General features: G+C 42.7%; 1 protein-coding gene across 4 annotated transcripts in view; it reads left to right on the top strand.

Annotated features, from left to right (window-relative positions):
- SLC6A6 (solute carrier family 6 member 6) overlaps window positions 1-19,957 on the top strand; it is a 76,921-nt gene that overhangs the window by 38,766 nt on the left and 18,198 nt on the right. For all 4 annotated transcript variants that reach the window (XM_034775230.1, XM_034775228.1, XM_034775227.1 and 1 more), the window contains 5 exons: window positions 6,955-7,087; window positions 12,137-12,271; window positions 14,275-14,378; window positions 14,494-14,618; window positions 19,772-19,884. In XM_034775230.1, the coding sequence (XP_034631121.1) occupies window positions 6,955-7,087; window positions 12,137-12,271; window positions 14,275-14,378; window positions 14,494-14,618; window positions 19,772-19,884 (610 nt within the window). The remainder of the gene's footprint in view (window positions 1-6,954; window positions 7,088-12,136; window positions 12,272-14,274; window positions 14,379-14,493; window positions 14,619-19,771; window positions 19,885-19,957) is intronic.

Genomic DNA, 19,957 nt, shown 5'->3' with positions numbered 1-19,957 from the left:
CTCAGATCCTTGCAAAAACAAAGGACGATGATCAGAGTTAATGGATAATGAATAGCCTGGGTTTTCAATCGTACATTTAGGCCTGGGCTACACTGGGGGGGGATTGACCTAAGATACACAACTTCAGCTACAAGAATAGCGTAGCTGAAGTCGATGTATCTTAGGTCGATTTACCTCGTGTCCTCACGGCGTGGGGTCGACTGCCACCGCTCCCCTGTCAATGCTGCTTCCTCCTCTCAACGTGGTGGAGTACAGGAGTCGACGGCAGAGCGATTGGGGATTGATTTATCGCATCTACACTAGACACGATAAGTCAATCCCCGAATCACGTCTACACTAGACGCAATAAATCAGTCCCCGATAGATCGATCACTACCTGCTGGGTAGTGTAGATGTACCCTAAATTGTAAAAACAATGAGGAGTCTGAAGAAGTGGGTTTTTTTTCCATGAAAGCTTATGCCCTAATAAATCTGTTAGTCTTTAAGGTGCCACCGGACTCCTTGTTGTTTTTGTGGATACAGACTAACATTGCTACCCCTCTGATACTTGGTACATTTAATTGTGATTTTCTTTGCTTCTGGAGAGAAGTGAACTTCTAAATATTACATTAAACCTCTTATTTTTCATTGAAGGGTGTAGGAATGGGAAAGGAGGCACAAAGGCCCAGATCTGCAAAGGTATTTAGGCACCTAATTTAGATGCCTAAATACCATTGAGTATCTGGGCCAAAAGATATTCATATGTAGTGTATATAAATGCATAGGTTGACCCAATCGAGTACAGCAAGTCTCCCAAAACCTGTCTTGGTTTGAAAGGATTTTGGTTTTGTTTTCTATTGTGAAAAATACCCATTCATCTCTGGGTTGTGATTCTCTGCATCAGACATCAGTTTGGAACATTTCATTTACAAGTACCTTGAGAATAGGGGTTTACAATGGAAACAATGACAGACCATTAATTATGGTTTTGTGAGCACAGCTGTTGTTGCCTTTCCCCCTCCCTTCCTTGTTAATACACTTTCTACATGTATAACAAATCACTTTCTAACCTGGCGAAGATGCCAGCCATTAACGTGGCAAAGAAAACTGGCAGAGATATTAAACACTGCCCGTTATTGTACTTTTCTGTGATCATTTGTCTTGCACCAGCCTACTGTGTAATCTTGAAGAAGATCTTGCTTTTCCCAGATGCCTGGAGTTTATCAGGCTTAAGCTTCTTGTCACAGTTTCTCCTGCGTTTCACATTATAAATTCTGTTTTGCACAATCTGATTTCTAAATGGAGAGACACCTCTGCAAACAGTGTATTTGCACAGGCATCAAAAATTTGCAGAATAAAAGGGAATACAAAGAAGATCTGTTTGATGTAAGACCCCCATGAGCAGAGTCAGAGATTATTTACTTGTTTGGCTTGCCCTGCTGGTTTATTATTAAGTGTAGCATTTGCTTTGATCCCAGTTTGACTTCTTCAGGCCACTTAAATTTCAGTTTGACTCCTTGAATCAACTTGAACACCCTTCTGTATTTTATAAATAAACGTAAGCTAGTTGCCGCACCAGAAATGACATCCACACTGCAAATATTTGGCAGGTATTAAGTTTGGAAAAAGAATCCTAGGAACTGTGCTGAAACTTGTAACCCAAGAGCTGAAGATGAGCCAGTAATGTAGAGTAGGTCTTGGACCATCAGATGATTGGTGTAACTGACAGAGTGCATCCTGTATTACCAATTTTTTCAGTGTGTCATTAGCACTAAGTTTCTGCGCTACGTGACAGTTACTTTCCCAGTTCTGATTTCCTGGGTGGTGGACTGGTCCCTCTAAAGATATGGGGAGTTGAAATGATTTACTAGACAGACATTCCACATCAAGAAGTCAAAGACCAGCTGGAACAGGACAAAAAGCAATCTTCTAATGTGGATAACAAATCAGACTAAAGAGGTCTTGCACACATTTAAGCATGAAGAAGGACTCCCTGTATCTTGTGCACTGCCTTCTCCTTACCTCTATCTTCCTCAGCTCTGTTAAGCTTATGCTGTCTCACGTTTACATAAGAACATAAGAATAGCCGTATTGAGTCAGTCCAACGGCTATCCAGCTCAGTATCCTATTAAAGAGTTAAAGTGTTAATGGGCAACTTTCAATATACCATATCTAAGGCCAGGCCAGACTTTATACTGTACATTATTTTTAATCTCCATTCGCCCCCAGCTCCCTAAAGCCTTTGATAAAAGGCAATGGTACAAACCAGCTAGGTTTCTCAGGTAAAAATATACCTGCTGCCAGATATTCTGCCTTCAAAGGCAATGCTACCACTGTTAGGGCTTGTCTTCACTACCCGCCTGGATTGGTGGGTAGAAATCGATCTCTCGGGGATTGAATTATCGCATCTTGTCAGGATGCGACAATCGATCCCCGAATCGATGCGCGTACTCCACCAGCGCAGGTAGGAGTAAGCGCCGGCGACAGGGGAGCCGCGACGGTTGATTTGCCGCCGTCCTCACAGCGGGGTAAGTTGGCTCGGATACGTCGAATTCAGCTATGCTATTTACGTAGCTGAATTTGCGTATCTTAAATCGACCTCCCCTCCCCCCCAGTGTAGACCTAGCGTTAGTCAGCTATCTGAATAGGCTGGGAGGATCCCAATGCCCAGGAAGAGTTTTACCCTGGAAGAGGAATACCATCTTGTTAGTCTACCTGCCAAACTTCACTCATCCTTGGGAATAAGATCATTGGCGCTTATCATTTTTATTTTTAAAAGCTTGTGTTATTCCCTCGATCTTAAATATCCCATCATTGAGACCCTGCAGACCCACAACTGTAAGAATGACCTAGTCATGTCTGAATGAAGGAGGGTAGACACAGACTTCTCTCAAGAAGCACAATAACATAACCTGTGGCCAGTTAACAATAATTTGTGTTGTCAATCTTACTGGTCTTGGTGGACTTTTTGGGCCTGAGTTTTATTGGGACTTCAACAATGCTTCCCCTTATGCACCTCCATGCCCCCCCATATACACACTTTTTCAGCCTTAACACATGGAAGTGATGTATTTTACACATGCAGAGTCTAGCATCCACGTGGCCCCAAAGTGTGTGCAAATGCTAGTTGCACGTGCAATACGTGATTCTGAAAATAAAGCCCTTTTCCTTAGGAGCCAGTCAGCTAGGAAACTTGTTGCCTACAGGACATTTATATTTGCCACTCAGTGCTCAAGCATTAACAGTCATACAAAAAGGCCACAGTGCTTGGAGAAGAGGCTATTATCCCGTGATTGAAGGAATCCACACTGTTTTGCGGTACAGTTAATACTTATTTAATGTTTTGTTTCTGAAACTAAATGCCCTTTTCAATCTGGGAAACGGATGTGGTTATCTTCATCACTAGTGTGTGGTAAAGCTGACACCACACTGATATAATTGGCCTCACTAATACATTAGCCTCTTCATGCTGAATGACATGTGCCCCTTCCCTGTCCTGCTGGACATACAGTAGAGCTTGACATTTCAGATCATCTGAATTAACATTCTGTGCAAATCACATGCTTACTTGAGCAGCAGTAAAAGGGGTTAAGCAAATCTGGCTTTATCTCAGGAGACTTACATCTTGCTATCATGTGCTTTAGATCTTATTTCTTCAGATTTTCTTTTAAAGATCTGAATTTTAAAGTCTTACAAATGCAGTAATGCGAAAGGGGTGAGAATTATGGGACAGCTCCCATTAAACAAGAGCTCTGATTGTCTGATGCTGACCAAATGTTTATAAATGGCTGGTAATCAGCAGACCTTGTTCATCCAAATCCAAGAAAGCCTGTCACATGTTCCTGGCATGTAACCCTGAGGAAAGCAAAACAAAACTAAACAAAATCCGACTTAGTCTTATGTGCCCTTGGCGGCAAATAAGATTTACGAAATTGCTTCTTTCATAGCATTCCCTTTAGTGAATTGCTTGTACACCTGATTATAGTACTAGTTGTTATTGCTCAGTCTATGTTAAAAAGCACTTCCTCTCTCTTGGTATGAAAGGTCCTGACTGCATTCATGTGATTAATTGACATGGGACACCCTTCAAGGATTGCTTAACTCCACTCATTCTATTTTTGCGCACATTCTGGAACCACTTACAACTCCTGTTTTTACATTCTCCGTGTTATTAGTCCATACTGGCTCTATGAAAAAAAGCCCAAGAATCCATGTTTGATATTTGTCCCACTGAATATATATATATACGTCAGAACACATCATGCAGGCTTGGTAACGGAGGGAGTAATGGAGGTTTGTCCATATCACCAAAGCTGTTGTGCAATACAGTTCTTACTACACCTAGGAATGAAATTATAAAGATGTTACAGATGCAGACTGATGTGCTTCTGCTACAGAAATATGTTGGTTTTGGTTGCCTGACATAACCTAATGCAGACACTGTAGTGGTGTGTACTGAACTGGCTCCTTGAGGTATTCATCCTTGCAGGGGAGGATGGCTGAAGACAGCAAGGGAGCACATCAAACAGTGCACTTTACTAGTCCTATATAAAAGAGAAACCTACCTGGCTCCTAGCAGATGTTGTTCTCTTCCATAGAATGTGAGCCCAGAATCCTGGGTCACATTCTAGGTAAGGTGGCCATCTGCTTTTGAATCTATAAGAGAAAAACAAAGAGTGGTTCATGAAACATGCCACATACAGTCTTAGCCACATACATTCACAGATCTCCAGTTTCCAAAAGGAAAAAGGCTATTCAGTGTTTTCTTGCCCCAAGCCATGTTGGCTGCTTATTAGCATGTTCTTCCAAACTGCCTTTCAGCTTAGAAAGTTGGGCTTTATTAAAAAAAAAAACATGGGAGCTTGAAACTGAACTTTGGTCTCCTTGCAAATTCTTCATTTTCTTCTCCCACATACACACACCGGGCCTGATCCTGCTGCTGCTGATTCCAGTGAGTAAGGACTCACTCATATGAGCAAGGACTGCAGAATTATACAATTGTTTGTTATCATAGGGTTCCTCCTAATTACTGAGTAGCTACACTGTTTGGGGAGCGTCTGTTCTATTGAGTTCCATTGGTCTTTTTCCACAGCACCAAATACACTCAAAAAATGTTTAGAAAATGTAAAGCATTTAGTTCTGAGAACACACACACACACACACACACACACACGCTCAAATTATCGTAACAAATTTGCAAGCTAATATTAAAAAAAGGCAACCATTTTGGGCCTTCTAAATGGTCAGTTTCTCTTTATTATCAAAAATGTATAGCACTTTTAGGTCACTGGTTTTATTTATTGTTATTGTTTTTTCCATTGGGAACAAAAAAGCTTGATAGACGCGGGTGGGGGTGGGGGTGAAGCTTAGTGCATCAGATTGCTATGACCTTGCAGGGTTTTGTAAATGTTTTTATCTTGACAAAAATCTGTTACCTAAACTTGTTTACCTCATCTGCGTGTGCAGACACATTGACCCGGTGTGCCCCTTGCACTCCTGATAGTGGGTAAAGGATGGCTGCTGACTTTCATCGTTGGGCAAAAAACAAAACTCAGCGGCATTCTTTCATTGAACAAATTAGACTGTGGACAATGTCCTGCAGTTCCAATACACCCAAAACTTTCATTGACTACAGTGAAAAGTCTTGCATGACGAGGAGTTCAGGATTTGTCCCAGTGATTTCAGCAGAGTTTTGCCTAAGTAAGGAAGTAGTAGGATTTGGTCCTTTATTGCAGGCAATGAGGAAAGGTGTGACACAGCCTGTTCATGTTAGAGAAAGTGACAAACATGCCATTTGGAGCGTGTACATTGCCAGAGAAAGGAAAGGAAGTAGTTTTATTTCAATATTTGTTCTTATGGAAATTGACAAAAGAAAGAAGTTAATAAAAAGTTGTTTTTATGAACCTAGCTATTCTGATGCTCATGTTTTTGCCTCCCCAGTAGAAATCTGTGTTTATTTTCTAAGTTGAATAACTAAATAAAGTTTACCAAATATCTTTGGTCAACTAAACAAGGACCTACTTGTGATGACATTGACTACCTTTGGCACTCATCAGTAATGGTTGCATGCACTGAGCCAAGATAAATGGAAAGGTTAACAGAAATTGTAACAAATCCAGGCTCTGCACTGCAAACCAAACTCCTTAATGTGTTAACTTGACACACTGTTCTCTCTGATCCCTATAATGATAGTCACGGTAACAGACTGAAAAGAAAACACTGATGTATTGTGGCCTTTTTGAATAAGTGTGTTTCAGACATTATGGGTGATATTGACATACAAGTACACTGTGGCTTCAAGGCTGTTTTGATAGAGATGCCAGTAGAGCACTGATTCTCACAGCCGGTTCACCGCTTGTTCAGGGAAAGCCCCTCGCGGGCCGGGCCGGTTTGTTTACCTGCCGCATCTGCAGGTTCGGCCAATCGTGGGGGCTGCAGGAAGCGGCGCGGGCCGAGAGATGTGCTGGCCACCGCTTCCTGCAGCCAGGAGCGGCAAACCGTGGCCAGTGGGAGCCGCGATCGGCCGAACCTCTGGACGCAGCGGGTAAACAAGCCGGCCCAGCCCGCCAGGGGCTTTCCCTGAACAAGCGGCGGACCGGCTTTGAGAATCACTGCAGTAGAGGTCTGGCTTCCATCTCCATGAAGAACAATTATAGCAAATAACTTCAACACTTGCAACATACTTATATGATCATTAGCTTCCAAAAGGAGCCTTGGTCAAGATGCTGTATAGTATGTTGGTCAGAAGAATCCTACAGACAGCAGACATACCTAGGGCTTAATCCTGCAAACTTTTACTCATATGAGTAATGCTGAGTTAGGCAAGTACATGTTCATAAGATTGCAATTTTAAAGTGCAGCCAGTCCAGTCCTTGCCATAAGTAATGTGTGTAAACTTGCAGAGCTTATAAGAAAACTCCTGACTAACTGCTTTGTTGCATCTTTGTCTTGCTTCTTTTCCGTTCACGCATTAAGGCGCAACGTACTGAGCTTGTCTACGGGGATTGAAGATGTTGGTGTTGTCAAGTGGGATCTGGCACTGTGTCTTCTCTTTGTCTGGGTGATATGTTTCTTCTGCATTTGGAAAGGCGTCAAGTCTACTGGGAAAGTAAGTGCTCTCTCTGCCCCTTTACAATCACTCCCTTAGAAAAGTCAGCAGTACCGTGAATAATAGGCTGTGTCTTTTGTCAATAGGTAGTGACAGCTTCCATGCGAAAAATGTATTTTCACACTGAGTAAGAGATGGACTTGACTGGTGTTGGAGGGCAGTGGCCAGTGCCATAGTACAGAATCCCTCTGAACCAAGCGGATGTGAATGGAATGGCATCATGAATCATATAAAGACGACTCAGGAAGCCTTTTAAATAGCGCCATTTAGGACAACGGAACCTAGCCAGTGCTACCTGTACTGGTGAGGGTGCCTCGGGCTTTACTGAGTGGTACACTACTTGCTTCTTCCCACATAATAATAATAGTTACACCACGGTGTGTTTCTATGACATGTCACCCACAGAGCCACCTTCAATTCTGCTGCAGTGCCACTGGAATCAGTGGCTCCACAGTGGGCATAAACTGAAGTCACTGGGAACTTTTGGAAAATCTGCCCACTTATTTAGATGCCCAAGGACAGAGTTAGGAGCCTAACTTTAAGCACTCATTTATTTAATGAAAACGCTCGTCCTAAAACAGCAGCCCCGTCTTCTTTGCCAGGGTCATTGTCCAAGGGCTACTCTGACACTCAGATCTATTCACTGTTTATTCAGTCATTTCTAGTGTGCCTCTCACTGCAGGGCCTACCTTCCTCTCTGAAGTTTTCTATTAGGCGTATTGAGCTCAGGGCTAAGTTCAACAACCTTGATATCTACACTCTATATTTTAGATTCCTGCTGAAGGCCACAGTAGTTAAACATTCACAGACTCCAGATCCTTGGGTGCTCCGAGGTTTTTGTTGAATGGGACCCATCTGTGGTTCCTCCCCTCCCCCACGCCCTTACCACTGCACTCTCCAAAACCACGCCATTCCATATGGTAATAATTAGACAGCATCTGAACCTCATTCCATTCCAGTAGCGTGCGAGGAACAAAGTACAGAAGTTTCCACACTATCAATTAACGAGGCGATGCCTGGTATTTATTGCCTCTTTAAATATATGGTAGTGGTTCTGTACCATCATTTCTCTCTCCCTTTGACTTTATCGTAGGGCCTCATTAAAAACATGGTGCCTTATTCTTCTGGTCCTGCCAGTTTTAGGTCCAAAGAGCAGTTTCCACACCTCTAAATCTGTGCTGACCGAAGATGGTTGTATTCCCTATTGTCACTGGTTGGCATGACCTGTTGAGTTGGGTTGTCAAGGGTCATAATGAAAGCGAGCATAGAATCTCCCCAGCAATAGTCTAGAATGGAAACAAACACTTCCTGAGTACCTTTTGCGATCGTGATGGCTGTTTGATTCACACCACAGTTCAGACAGCACCAAAAGATTTTCCAAGCTGCTTAGTGTGTACAAAAAACAAACCCTTGCTATAGTGCACCAGCATAATCAAAATCAGCGAGAGTGTATGCTAGTCTGAGACGGTCAAAGGGCTGCAGTGACTTGAAAAAGTCAGAGGTTTGCTGGGAACTTCCACAGGTTTTTCAAAGCATAACTCAGCAGCTGAATATCTATTTGGTGGGTATGTTTTCTTGTGCATCCCAAACTCCCATAGACCTGAGATGGAGTATGCAGTGCACAACAAATGCAAGACTGGGACTCTGAAATGTTCCCTCTGGCCTTGTATTTCTGTGCCAGGGAATTAACGCTGAACCTTTTGAAGTTAAAAAAGCAAAAAGGAACGGTTAAAAAATATCAAATAACCAACAGGTTTTTCTGGAAATTAGGGGTATCTCAGACCTTAATCAGAATTTACTGTCTGTCCCTCCATTGTGTTTTGAGGACACAGGGCCTGGTCAAAAGTCCATTGAAGGCTATGGAAAGACTCCCATTGAAGTCAGTGGAAAGATTCCCATTGGCTTTGGATCAGGCCAAAGCAAACTGAAGAACTCTAATGTCGACCTGGAGTAATTGGATGAGTGATTAGCCCATAGTTTAATTTTATAGATTTTTTTTTTACGTACTTAACTGCTTTCCAATGTACAAATAACTTCCTGAAGGGGAAAAAATCATCTTTTTAAAAAATCTTGTTGCAATATATTGAACAAAAGAAACAGTCACGAAAAATAATAGCCCAGTGTTTTGGGGACATTTTGTATAGAGTGCTGGAGCCTAAAAATTCCTTCAGTCATGTAGGGGATTTCCTGCCCCGCAAGGGGGAAGTCCATTGTGTAACAGTGAGTTCCTGTGAATGCAGACACAGCCTTGTTATTAGAGAGCAGGGATTTTTGTGGGTCAAGATTATATAAAAAGGGATCATACAGGACAAAAAGTAAATAACTTTTTCAAAGTTTTTAGATGAAACTAGGCTAATGTATAATCCATATTATTTATCAATGAAAAATATTACTGAGTTCCAAGAGGAAAAGGAAGAAAACCATATGCATGAAAAGGTTTTCTTTGAATTTTATCAGTCTGGCTACCTGAGTTATTATATCAATGCCGGCTTTGATTTCTCCTGGTTACTCTCCTAGGACACACTTAAAAGACAAGTGGATGCATCTCAGGAGCTTTTCCCTGATTAAACTAAATTTTGAAAAACAAAAATGTATTTTAAATAAGGCAGCAGAGCTGTAATTACTTGGCAGAAACATCTGACTCCATTTAAAAAAAGGAAGAAACCAATCCTTTTTGGAAGGCAGAGATTGCCTGCAATAGAGTATTAGTGCTTGTCTGCCCAGGGAAATTGATCAGCATAGCTATTCTGAAATAACTCTTCTGTAATAGCTATTCCTCAATAGCTCCCTGTGTGGACACATTATTTTAGCATAAAAGTGATTTTATTCGGGAATAATTACTCCATTCACAAAGCAGAGTAATTATGGAATAAAGCCCCTTTTATTTTAGAACCGGGCAGAGTGGGGGTTATTATGGAAAAGCTATGCCAGTCAGCTTCCCCCTGCTAGGCAAGCCCTCGGCCTCATGTTCTGAAGATAGTGCCCACAAGGTTTGGGTGATTCAGTCTTTAGTTCTCAATGATTGTATCACACTCTGTCTCTCCAGGATTCTGCTGGTTATTGCTCTGAGCTGGAGATGTTTATAGCTGCAAATGGGCAAGGAAGGCGTAGGCATCTCTTGGAGAAGGGGAGTCTTATTGAGTTTTTTTTTAAAAAATCACCTTTGAAAAATTGTAAGTGGATGTAATGCTTGCAATGCGGAGTATAGTATCGGCTTGAGCCGTACAAAGGTTCTGAGTGCTAACCAGCGCACCCCAGTGCGGAACCTTCGCGGGGGGTTAATATACCTCAATCCCAGCCTGCAGCAACCCCTTCTGTTCTAGGCCAGCAACTCTCTTGAGCAGACACTGCCTTTCATACCAAAATGAGGACTGGTTTGTTTCTCATAGGGTGAACCTGCCAAATCTCATTTGCACTGTGGCCTGGGTCACGGATGAAACTCAAGTCTCCAGCTCTTTCACTGACCCAATGCATTGCCAAAGCCTTCCAGCTGGATTCCTTTTTATTTCTGAGAAGTGCCTTTAAAATCCACACAGATGGTAGCAGTGTGCTCAGACAGAACAAGCCTGCAAAGCCTTCAGTGCTCCTGGACTTCACTGGTCCCTGCATGTAACCTTTTGTATATCTAAGCTGCCTCCCTGTTAGCAAGGTACATGGCAACACTGGTATCATGAGAGAGACATGTATATTGGCCTGATAGATTAGCAGTAGCACAGTGCATAGCAGTATAGGAGATTCAACTCCAGGCGTGGGGCCGACAGCTGGGACCCCAGAGCTGGGGAGGGGAGCGGCAGCCAGGACCCTGGACGCGGGGCCGGCAGCCAGGACCCTGCATAAAACCTGGGGGTGCTGCAGCACGCCCTGAATCCCTAGTTCCCGTGCCTGTGACACCTTTCATACATTCAGGCTCCCAGTAGATGGATGAATAGGTAGAAAATGCTTTAATTGCTCTCCAGAACCTGTCAGAGGCAATGGGTTAGGGGAGTGGTTGGAGCAGGTATCTGGGAAGTTCATTTCCTGGTTCTGCTCTGCTGACTGAGATACCTTGGGTAAGTCTCTTAGTCTCTCTAGGCCACGGCATGCATATCTGAAAAATAATTCTTACCTGCCTTACAAGATAGCTAAATTCACTGATTTTTGTTAAATACTTGGAGATCCTCCGCTGGAAGGTTCAAAAGAAGCTTGACATAACCCATTAGTGACCCTTTGCAGTGGAGGCTGTTATTCTTCACTGCCAAAGGTGAGCCTGTGATAAGAGAAGGTGGCAGGGGACAAAGAGAAAATTGCGACTAGTGTGAACAGTCAGCAGAAAAGGCCTTTGCAGCTGTAGGCTGCTGGCCGGCAGGACTGCTCACCCAAATGTGTTCAGGCCCTTCCTTCAGGGCATAGCTTATTCTTCAGACAAATAACTCATGAACATCAAAACAAAGCTATTCCCCTGACCACAGCCTGCTTCCAGGGTTCAGAGGCCTTTCCCTTTGCCTCTCCAGGTCTTGCTCCAGGGCCCACCGCAGGAGCCACTCTGCTTCCTGCAGCTCCTTCCCCCAACAGTACTTTTTCAGCCCTTTTATAGGAATCACTTTACCCCTTCCCAGCTGGGTCGGACAAGCCCCTCTCCCAGGCAGGAACAGCTCCTCTAAAGACAAGCACTGTCTCCAAACAGAGCAAGCCGCTTCAGGCCCTTTGGTCCTTAAAGGGGCAGACCACTCTGTTCCAGCATCATCTTTGCCTGGAGATGCAGACAGCATCTCCTGGAGACAAATCAGACCAGACCGTTATCTTTGCATAGACTGAAGATTGGAGGAACTTAAGGCACCAGTTGCACGCTACAAGCCCAGCGGACAGTTGAGAGTGAAAGAGAGGATTAACTAAAAATGTGCTTAAACAACCAGAAACTCAAATCTGAGCCTCATGAAATGCCAGGCGGATTTGAATTCAGGTCCCTGAATGTCCATCAGTTTTGGCTGGGGGTTGAAAGGACACCAGTTATATATTTTGTTTCTAAACTAATTGTCAAGGACTATACATATTGTCACTTTGTTTTGGCAGGTTGTGTACTTCACCGCTACATTCCCATTCGTCATGCTTATTGTGCTGTTAATCCGTGGTGTCACACTGCCTGGAGCTGCAGAGGGCATCAAATTTTACCTTTACCCTGATGTATCACGGTTAGCAGATCCACAGGTATGGGACCACTAAGTAGGAGCAGGGAGACTTCCCATGCTCTGAAACAAGAGGGACATTTAGAGGTGGGTGGTGGTGCAACAACAGGAGATTTTTTTCCATGATCTTTATCAATCCAAATGTAGCATGGACATTAAAACTGGGTTGTATTTTTCCATTGTATCTGGTTGAAAAGGTCATTGTTAAATGTGTTAATGCATCTTTCCATGTGTGTATTTTTGTGTCAAAGGGCTCTGAGGCTGTAGACTCTGTCCAGTTATAGAATCTCAGCTTTCTTGTTGGTATTAGGCTCTGGACAAGGTAAGGGAGATAAATTTTTTTTTAGGAGGATAGTTTTTAGTTTCGAAGGGAATCGAAAGAAAGGAGAGAAATATGAGCGTGGCAGATGGCACACCAAGGAGCAATTGTGAGTATCTGTTTCACTCTGCCACCACCTCTCAGGAGCAGGACATCGGGGAAAGAAGTGAACAGAGTAGTGGAAAAATGAAAACCATTGCAAACATGTGAGAAATCTGTTTTCTCATGCAAACACATGAGAGAATGCATGGAAAACGACTGCTTAGCACTGGGTAGGAGGAGTTGCATTTTTTTTTTTCTCTACAAGCTACAACTGGAAAAGGAAAAGACTATTCATTTCCATGGTACTGGTGTAGCAATGTGTGAAAGTCTAACCACTAGCTCTTTGGCCAACAGTGATCACATGGGAAATGCAAAACTCTCTAACCAATAGCAAAAAACAAATCCAAATGATAACAGTGATTTTTTTAAAGCGATGGCCGTAGGCATGATAGGGTGAAAATGCCTTTCTCTGTTGTTTCTTTTCTAATGATTATCTAGTAAAAAGTCAAAATACCAAGGGGATTTGGGCCCTGTAAGTCAGCAGGTCCTTGAAAGAAACTTAGCCAAATGTGGCAGTCTCTGTGATCTTGCCTTCATTACCCCAGCCATTCAGACATGCATCTACCTCCTTCCCTGGTAGCATGTAATTGTTATGAGTTATTAGCCGTAAGTTTCATGCCCTAAGATGTGATGACTGACAACACAGGAAAGATTCAGATTCTGTTTAACTCCCAGGCCCCCTCTTCCATGATGGCATAGTTCCCTCCAGAGTTAAGCTATCATGGACTCCCCATTGAAAAGGCTCATCTTCTTTCACCAGGAAATCCCTGTGGTATTTTCAGGTGGATGATGCTGACAATGGTAGGAGAGCTATGCTGCAAAGCTGCTGCTTCCCCCCTATTCAGACCTCCTGGATGATTCCCCAGTGTTAGTAGAGAGAAGTACATGGCTGTGAATGGTCAGGAATAGATGGAGGGGTTACCACAAATGTATGAAGCCGGAGTTTCTCACTGTAATGATACTATATATTGCATGTTATTGTACTAATACCATCAGGATGATGCGTCATGAACTGAGGTTAGTAACAGTGTTATTGATGTTAAAGAAATGCATTGTGTCATGCTTGTGTCCCCTCTGCACCTGCAGTGTTTGTCCTTGTGCCACCGGTGGTTGAAAGGTATGGTTGGGGCAATAGCATGGGGCCATTTGGAAAAGTGTCAGTCAAGGTGTTCGTGTTTGCAGTCCAGTGGCTCTGTAGGCTGGTTCTAACTGAACCGCATCAGATACAAGTGTATACAGGACTTTCCAGCTGCCTCTGTGTTGTCCATTTTCTTGGGAAAGCATTGATTGTTATGCAGTAAGGAAAGGATCAGTTGAATGGCAGACAAAGTAGAATGATAGACCACCTTTCAGGCAGGGATGTTTGAATTGCTGACAGAGCTGTGAAGTTTTCAAGTGGACTCTGATGCTAATGACGTTTTTTTCCCCTACAATGTGGTCATTTTAAAATGAGATGCTCTCTTTCTTCTCCTCCTTTGCCCCAATATCTGTCTCAGTGGAAGCAATTTTTGTTGTTGCAAAGCCTGAATAACGGACTGACTATGGTGCACGTTGCTATAGGGATTGCCTACATTAATGATGCTTTCTTCCATCTTTTCTTTTAGGTCTGGATAGATGCCGGGACACAAATCTTCTTCTCGTATGCAATCTGCTTAGGAGCAATGACATCCCTGGGAAGCTACAACAAGTATAAATACAACTGTTACAGGCAAGTTTCTAACCAAGGGGGTTTAGTGTCTTAGCTAAATGATGTAAATAAGTAGGGACAATGGGTTCACATTTTTTTTTGAATTAACTTGCTCCATGACATATGTGTGACTTAGGGACTGTTTGCTGCTGGGATGCCTGAACAGTGGTACCAGTTTTGTGTCTGGCTTCGCAATTTTTTCCGTCCTGGGCTTCATGGCACAAGAGCAAGGGGTGAACATTGCTGATGTGGCAGAGTCAGGTACGATGGTATTGGTGGCAGTGGTGGTGGGCACTGCCACCTAGTGTGTGAGCAAAGTACTGCGGACTAAATCAGCCAAACAAAATAAAATAAAATAAAAAGAAAGAAAAAAAAAAAAAAGAATTCCCACGAGCATCAGAAAAATGATTAAATGCGCATGTTAGTCTGGTTTTCTTTTAGAACAGCAGTGGGTAGCTAATTAACATAGGGCTTACTTTATCTTGATGAGTGTGGCAGTTTGAACACATTTTTCCAAAGTGCGTTAATAAGTTTAGCTCAGATTATTTAAAAGGACCACACACATTGTTGTCTCAAGTCCAGACACGTCAATCCGTTTTGGAAATCTACACCAACCCTCTTGTTACTGTAGGTATGATTGCCCGCGGGTGAGAGATGCCGTAGGAATAAAGTCAGGCACTTCCAATGGGACATATGGGAACTGGACGCCCAAATCCCATTGAAAGGCAAAGGAAGTTGGACACCTAAACCCCATAGGCTTCTTTGGAAAATCCCTTCCACCATGACACCAACTCTTGCAACTGTATACATTTGAAACTAGCTCCAAGGTGAAGCTGATACTCTTTGTGCAATGTCCATTCTTAAACTGTTTACAGGGACATATTTTCCCCTTGTTTTGCATGAAAGTATTCCCATTACCCTTCAGCTACACACATGTATCAGAGAGAGGGTACATCCAGCTTGTGAATATACACTGAACAAGGTAGACTACATCTTTCCCCGGACATACTTCATAGCACTTGTGGGCAGGAGTGGTACTTTTAGGCTGTCATAATGATGGTGAACAATTATACCAGGCTAGATCAGTATTGCCAACCCCAAGTGTTCAAAAATCATAGTCAAGCCCCCAAAATCATGAGATTGGCTTAAAAATCATGAGATTTAAAAGAATAATAGCACACTTTGGGCGCTTTTTTCTTTTCCTTCTGATTTTTTCAGCCTTTAGGGTTCACTTTTTCACTGTAGGGTCACGTTTTTCAGCTATTTTTTGGTCCCCAAGAAGACTAGAAACTTACTTTTTTATTTAGTTTTTTTAAATAAAAGCTGAGATTCTCTTGTAATTACACTGACTCCTGGAGCTAGATCTTTAAGACTCACAAAGACTCATTATGAAATGACGGATGTTGGGAACACTGCTAGAGTCTCAGTTGGTGTAAATCAGCATAGCTCTATTGAAACCAATGGAGCAAATGCCATTTTACATCAGCTGAGGATCTGGCCCATAAAGATCATTTTGATCAGATGCTTTACTTGCATACAGGAACAAACTAAGGGAATAATCCTGGTGAATACACCCTAACCAGCTCAGTACTTATTTCAGATGAGTTCTAAGAAATTTTGTGTATTTGGCATTTTTTCTATTCAGATTCAAAATTTACTGTAATTGACCCAAAATAAAAGAACATAATCCATTGCTAAATGGGCACCTTTGTCCCTGATATTTGATATTTTGAAAGTGGCACCACTGATCAGTTTTAGACACTGGACTTCAATCCTTTATTTTGGTGACCATTTTAGTTTGTTTGATTTCAACACACGGTGGTGGTGGCCACAAGTTGTAGCCATCTGATGGCTATTCAATGGATGACACAGTATATACATGTGGGGGTTTTAGGCTAATTTCTAATGGACAGGTATACAATCACAATAAACCTCCATCAACACTGGTACCGGTTGGTATACTTGTTGCCATTCTCAGCCAAGAGGCCAAGAATTGAATAAACCTGGGAGCGTGCGCTACCCCTCTCATTCCTAAGAGGTGGTTCCTTCAGTTCATGGTAGCGGCACATTGGCAGGAGTTGCGGGGGAAACTTGTACTGCTGCTGCCTGTACTCTACCTGTTCTGTGTCAAAGAGGAGACTTCATTTTCTAGTGCGGGCAATCTGAAACCATTTACCAGCAAAGAGAAATTGAAATAGATTTGTGTTTTTTCCCCAGATATATTTCCACCCCCATCTTTTTTTTTAACCCTTATTTTGCCAGTATGCAAATCCAGGATTATTCTTCCAGGTAGAAAAAAGAGAGAGGGAGCAATGAGCGTCTGCAATTTGATTTTGCGGCTTGGCAGAGGAAGTTGTTTATTGGGCAACCAGATGATTCCTCCATTCTGTAGCCTCCCACTTGCCTTACTCACACCTGTGGTTCCATTGACTTCAGTGGATTATTCTTGTGATTTGGGCACAATCTAGTTCACTCACAGCAGAACTCCAGCAGCACTCTGTTGCTTAATTATACCCCTGCCAAATTCACCCCTTATGTAAAGGTCTTGAGCTGAATTCTCCTGGTAGGATATGAGTAGTGAAGATCTGAAGACAATGGGAGTTACTCCTATCTTTCATTGGGCAAAGTGGACTCATTGATTTCAGTGGAGTTACACAAGGGTTGAATTTGGTCTGTCTCCGTCCCACATCCCTCACCCCAGATTGGCAAACTGCCTGATTTTTTTAAAGTTCATTTTTCTCCTTTATTTTTCCCATTACATTACATAAAATAAAAGGCCAAAAGCATTGTTGCTTTTTTTTTTCACCCTAAGAAATGCAATGTGGGAACAAAGGAAGCACAGTGAGGCCTGGCTAATCTGTGCTGGATTTGTCTGCGTGCCTGGCTGGATGAAAGATATATTGCATGTACAGTATGTACTAGTGATAAAGCCATTGCAAGACTTCCTTTGTTTTAACGCCATTTGCAAACTGATTCAGATTAACCAGGTCTGACTATCGTGTCTGTCAGCTGATGGAGAAGGTTTGGCCTCCATATTTTGTATTGTTTCAATCTACCAGCCACAGTTCCTTCTGCTGACTGGATACAATTCCAGCCATAATATTTCATTTAATCAGCAAGTGGCCAACAAATAGACTATGGTTATTACTGTTCTAATAAGCTTTTAACAACAACCACAAGCACAGTGCATTTTAACAGGATAATTATTCAGTGGAACGGCGCTCCATATTAAATGCAGTTTTCAGTTATTTACATTAAACTGAAAAGATGCCAGAAATGTTATGGTATTTTACATGGACTTTTCTCTTTATAGTTCAACATTTGCTTTCACAGAAAAATACACACAGACCATAGAGCACTTGTCATCAGAAATTAACATACACAAACACACACTTTCAGCCCTGGTCTACACTAGGTCAGGGAGAGGGGAATCGATCTAAGTTACGCAACTTCAGGTACGTGAATAATGTAGCTGAAGTCAACGTTCTTAGATTGACTTACCGCGGTGTCTTCACCATGGTGAATTAACTACTGCTGCTCCCCCGTTGACTCTGCTTGCGCCTCTTGTGGCGCAGGAGTACAGGAATCAACGGGAGAGGGCTCGGGGGTTGATTTATCGCGTCTACACTAGACGCGATAAATCGATCCCCGCTGGATCGATCGCTGCCCGCCGATCTGGCGGGTAGTGTAGACATACCCTTAGTGAGTTTTAGCGAGAAATAGCAGTTTTACATCTGTCTCATCATTTGCGCAGACTGGCTACAAATGCAATCGAATAGCAGTTAGAGCTGGGAATTCAGTTTTTACTGAGAGAAGACATGATGTCCAGGGATTGAGGGAAAAGCAGAACCCCAGAAATTTTAGCTACTCAGCCAATTTTGTGTGTGCGCGCTTTCTGTCACATAAAACCACAGACATGTTTCTTTTTAAAAATTAATGAAATAAAATTAATCAATCAATTGCTGGCTAATTTGTATTTATTTCTATTTAAATTACTTCAATTTTTCTTTTAATTTAAAAATGTCATCCTCCTGCTCTCATCTTTTCTTTTCCTTGCTCCTTTCTCCATTGTTCTTGTTGGAAAGGAAAAGTGGGAGTTAGGAAGAGCATCAGTAGTGATTCTCCATGCAGATTAAACAAGAGAATTCTGCTCCTGTGATTTACCGGACTTTATCTTCCCTACTGAAAAACAAGTTTAATTTGAATCTTCTCACCAAACCTGGAAGATGTCAACACTCCAATCCACCTTCTTTTGAAATAAAAAAAAAAGTCCAGATTTTAATGTGCATGTAAATCTGTCCTTGCAAGATTTCCCCACTCTGTAAAAATTACAAGATCACTTTTAAACCAGTAGCGGATGTCAGATTCCTACTGCCCCTGTTGCCCAATCAGAGATGGCATACTCACTTTACAAAAGTTCTCATGATGTATAACTAAGTGTTATTTGAAACCTGTGTGACACCAGGTGAGAACTTCTGTGAAAAACAACATAGAAGTGCAGTGCGCCGATGCTCTGTGTGTGGGTGGGTGTGATTGAGCCAGCCCTTTATTAGCTGAGCCGTAGCGCAGATAAGGCCCATTCTGTTACTACTAGCTATGGGGGAGCTCCTTTAGCTTAAGTTTTAGAAGCCTGTGATTTTGGAGCAGAAGGACCAAGGTTTTAGTCCCTGGTCTGTGGGTGTGTACAGCATGTGTAATTGGTCTAGTAGTTGTGCACGATTGTTGGCAGGACCCAGATTTGTTACGGCATGACTTAGGAAGCCTAGTGGTATAGGCGAATCTGACTAAGGTGGCGTGTTAGTAGTATAATTTCCAAACAGCAGGGAACACTTTTGAGAACTCATAGGGGCAGCTCTATTGAGTTCAGTGGTGGTTTACAGCAGTTAAGGACCTTGGCTATTGGAGCATAAACCAAAACCTGGAAGGAAGGTGTATGAGAGATTTGTGTTTTCAGAAGGCTAGGTTGAGTTGGCTGCAGCATTGAAGCTTCAGGAGAATATTTGGAGCAGATTCCCTCTTGTCCCGCCCCCTCCACTCAAATAGCGATCATGTGTGCTAGAAACAGGATTCCTTTATTCTACTGGGGCAGTTGCCTTCATTCCTGTTACACCTCCTGAATGGCTGGTGCAGGAAGCGATCCATTACTGGCATGTTTGAGACAGATGTTAAAACTGGTGGTCGGTTAGCGATGGCCTTTGGGTTTTCTTGGGGTTTCTGCTGTAGTCATGCGTGCTTCTTTGTCAGATGAAAGCTCCAAACAATTTCACTTCTGGTATTTCCAGCTGGGTTTGGGTTTATCTGAAAGGAACCAGGCATCCCTGCATTGGTGGGTAGCTATCTCTAGGCATGAGCTGAGTACTTACTATCTCCATTCCCTTTCCCCCCCTTCCTATTTTCTCTTTCTCCTCCTCTAGGTCCAGGCCTGGCCTTCATTGCCTACCCAAAAGCTGTGACCATGATGCCGGCGCCTACTGTTTGGGCTATCCTATTCTTTGTTATGCTTCTGTTGATTGGACTGGATAGCCAGGTTAGTAACCACGGAAATGGACTTATTTGTCGCCATGATGCCAGCAATGGCAACCCCATTATAAATGGGTGGA

Source organism: Trachemys scripta, chromosome 7 (assembly GCF_013100865.1).
Source record: "Trachemys scripta elegans isolate TJP31775 chromosome 7, CAS_Tse_1.0, whole genome shotgun sequence".
Classification (NCBI taxonomy): domain Eukaryota; kingdom Metazoa; phylum Chordata; order Testudines; family Emydidae; genus Trachemys; species Trachemys scripta.
Note: the sequence above shows the minus strand (reverse complement) of the source record. Positions and strands in the feature narration are given on the sequence as shown.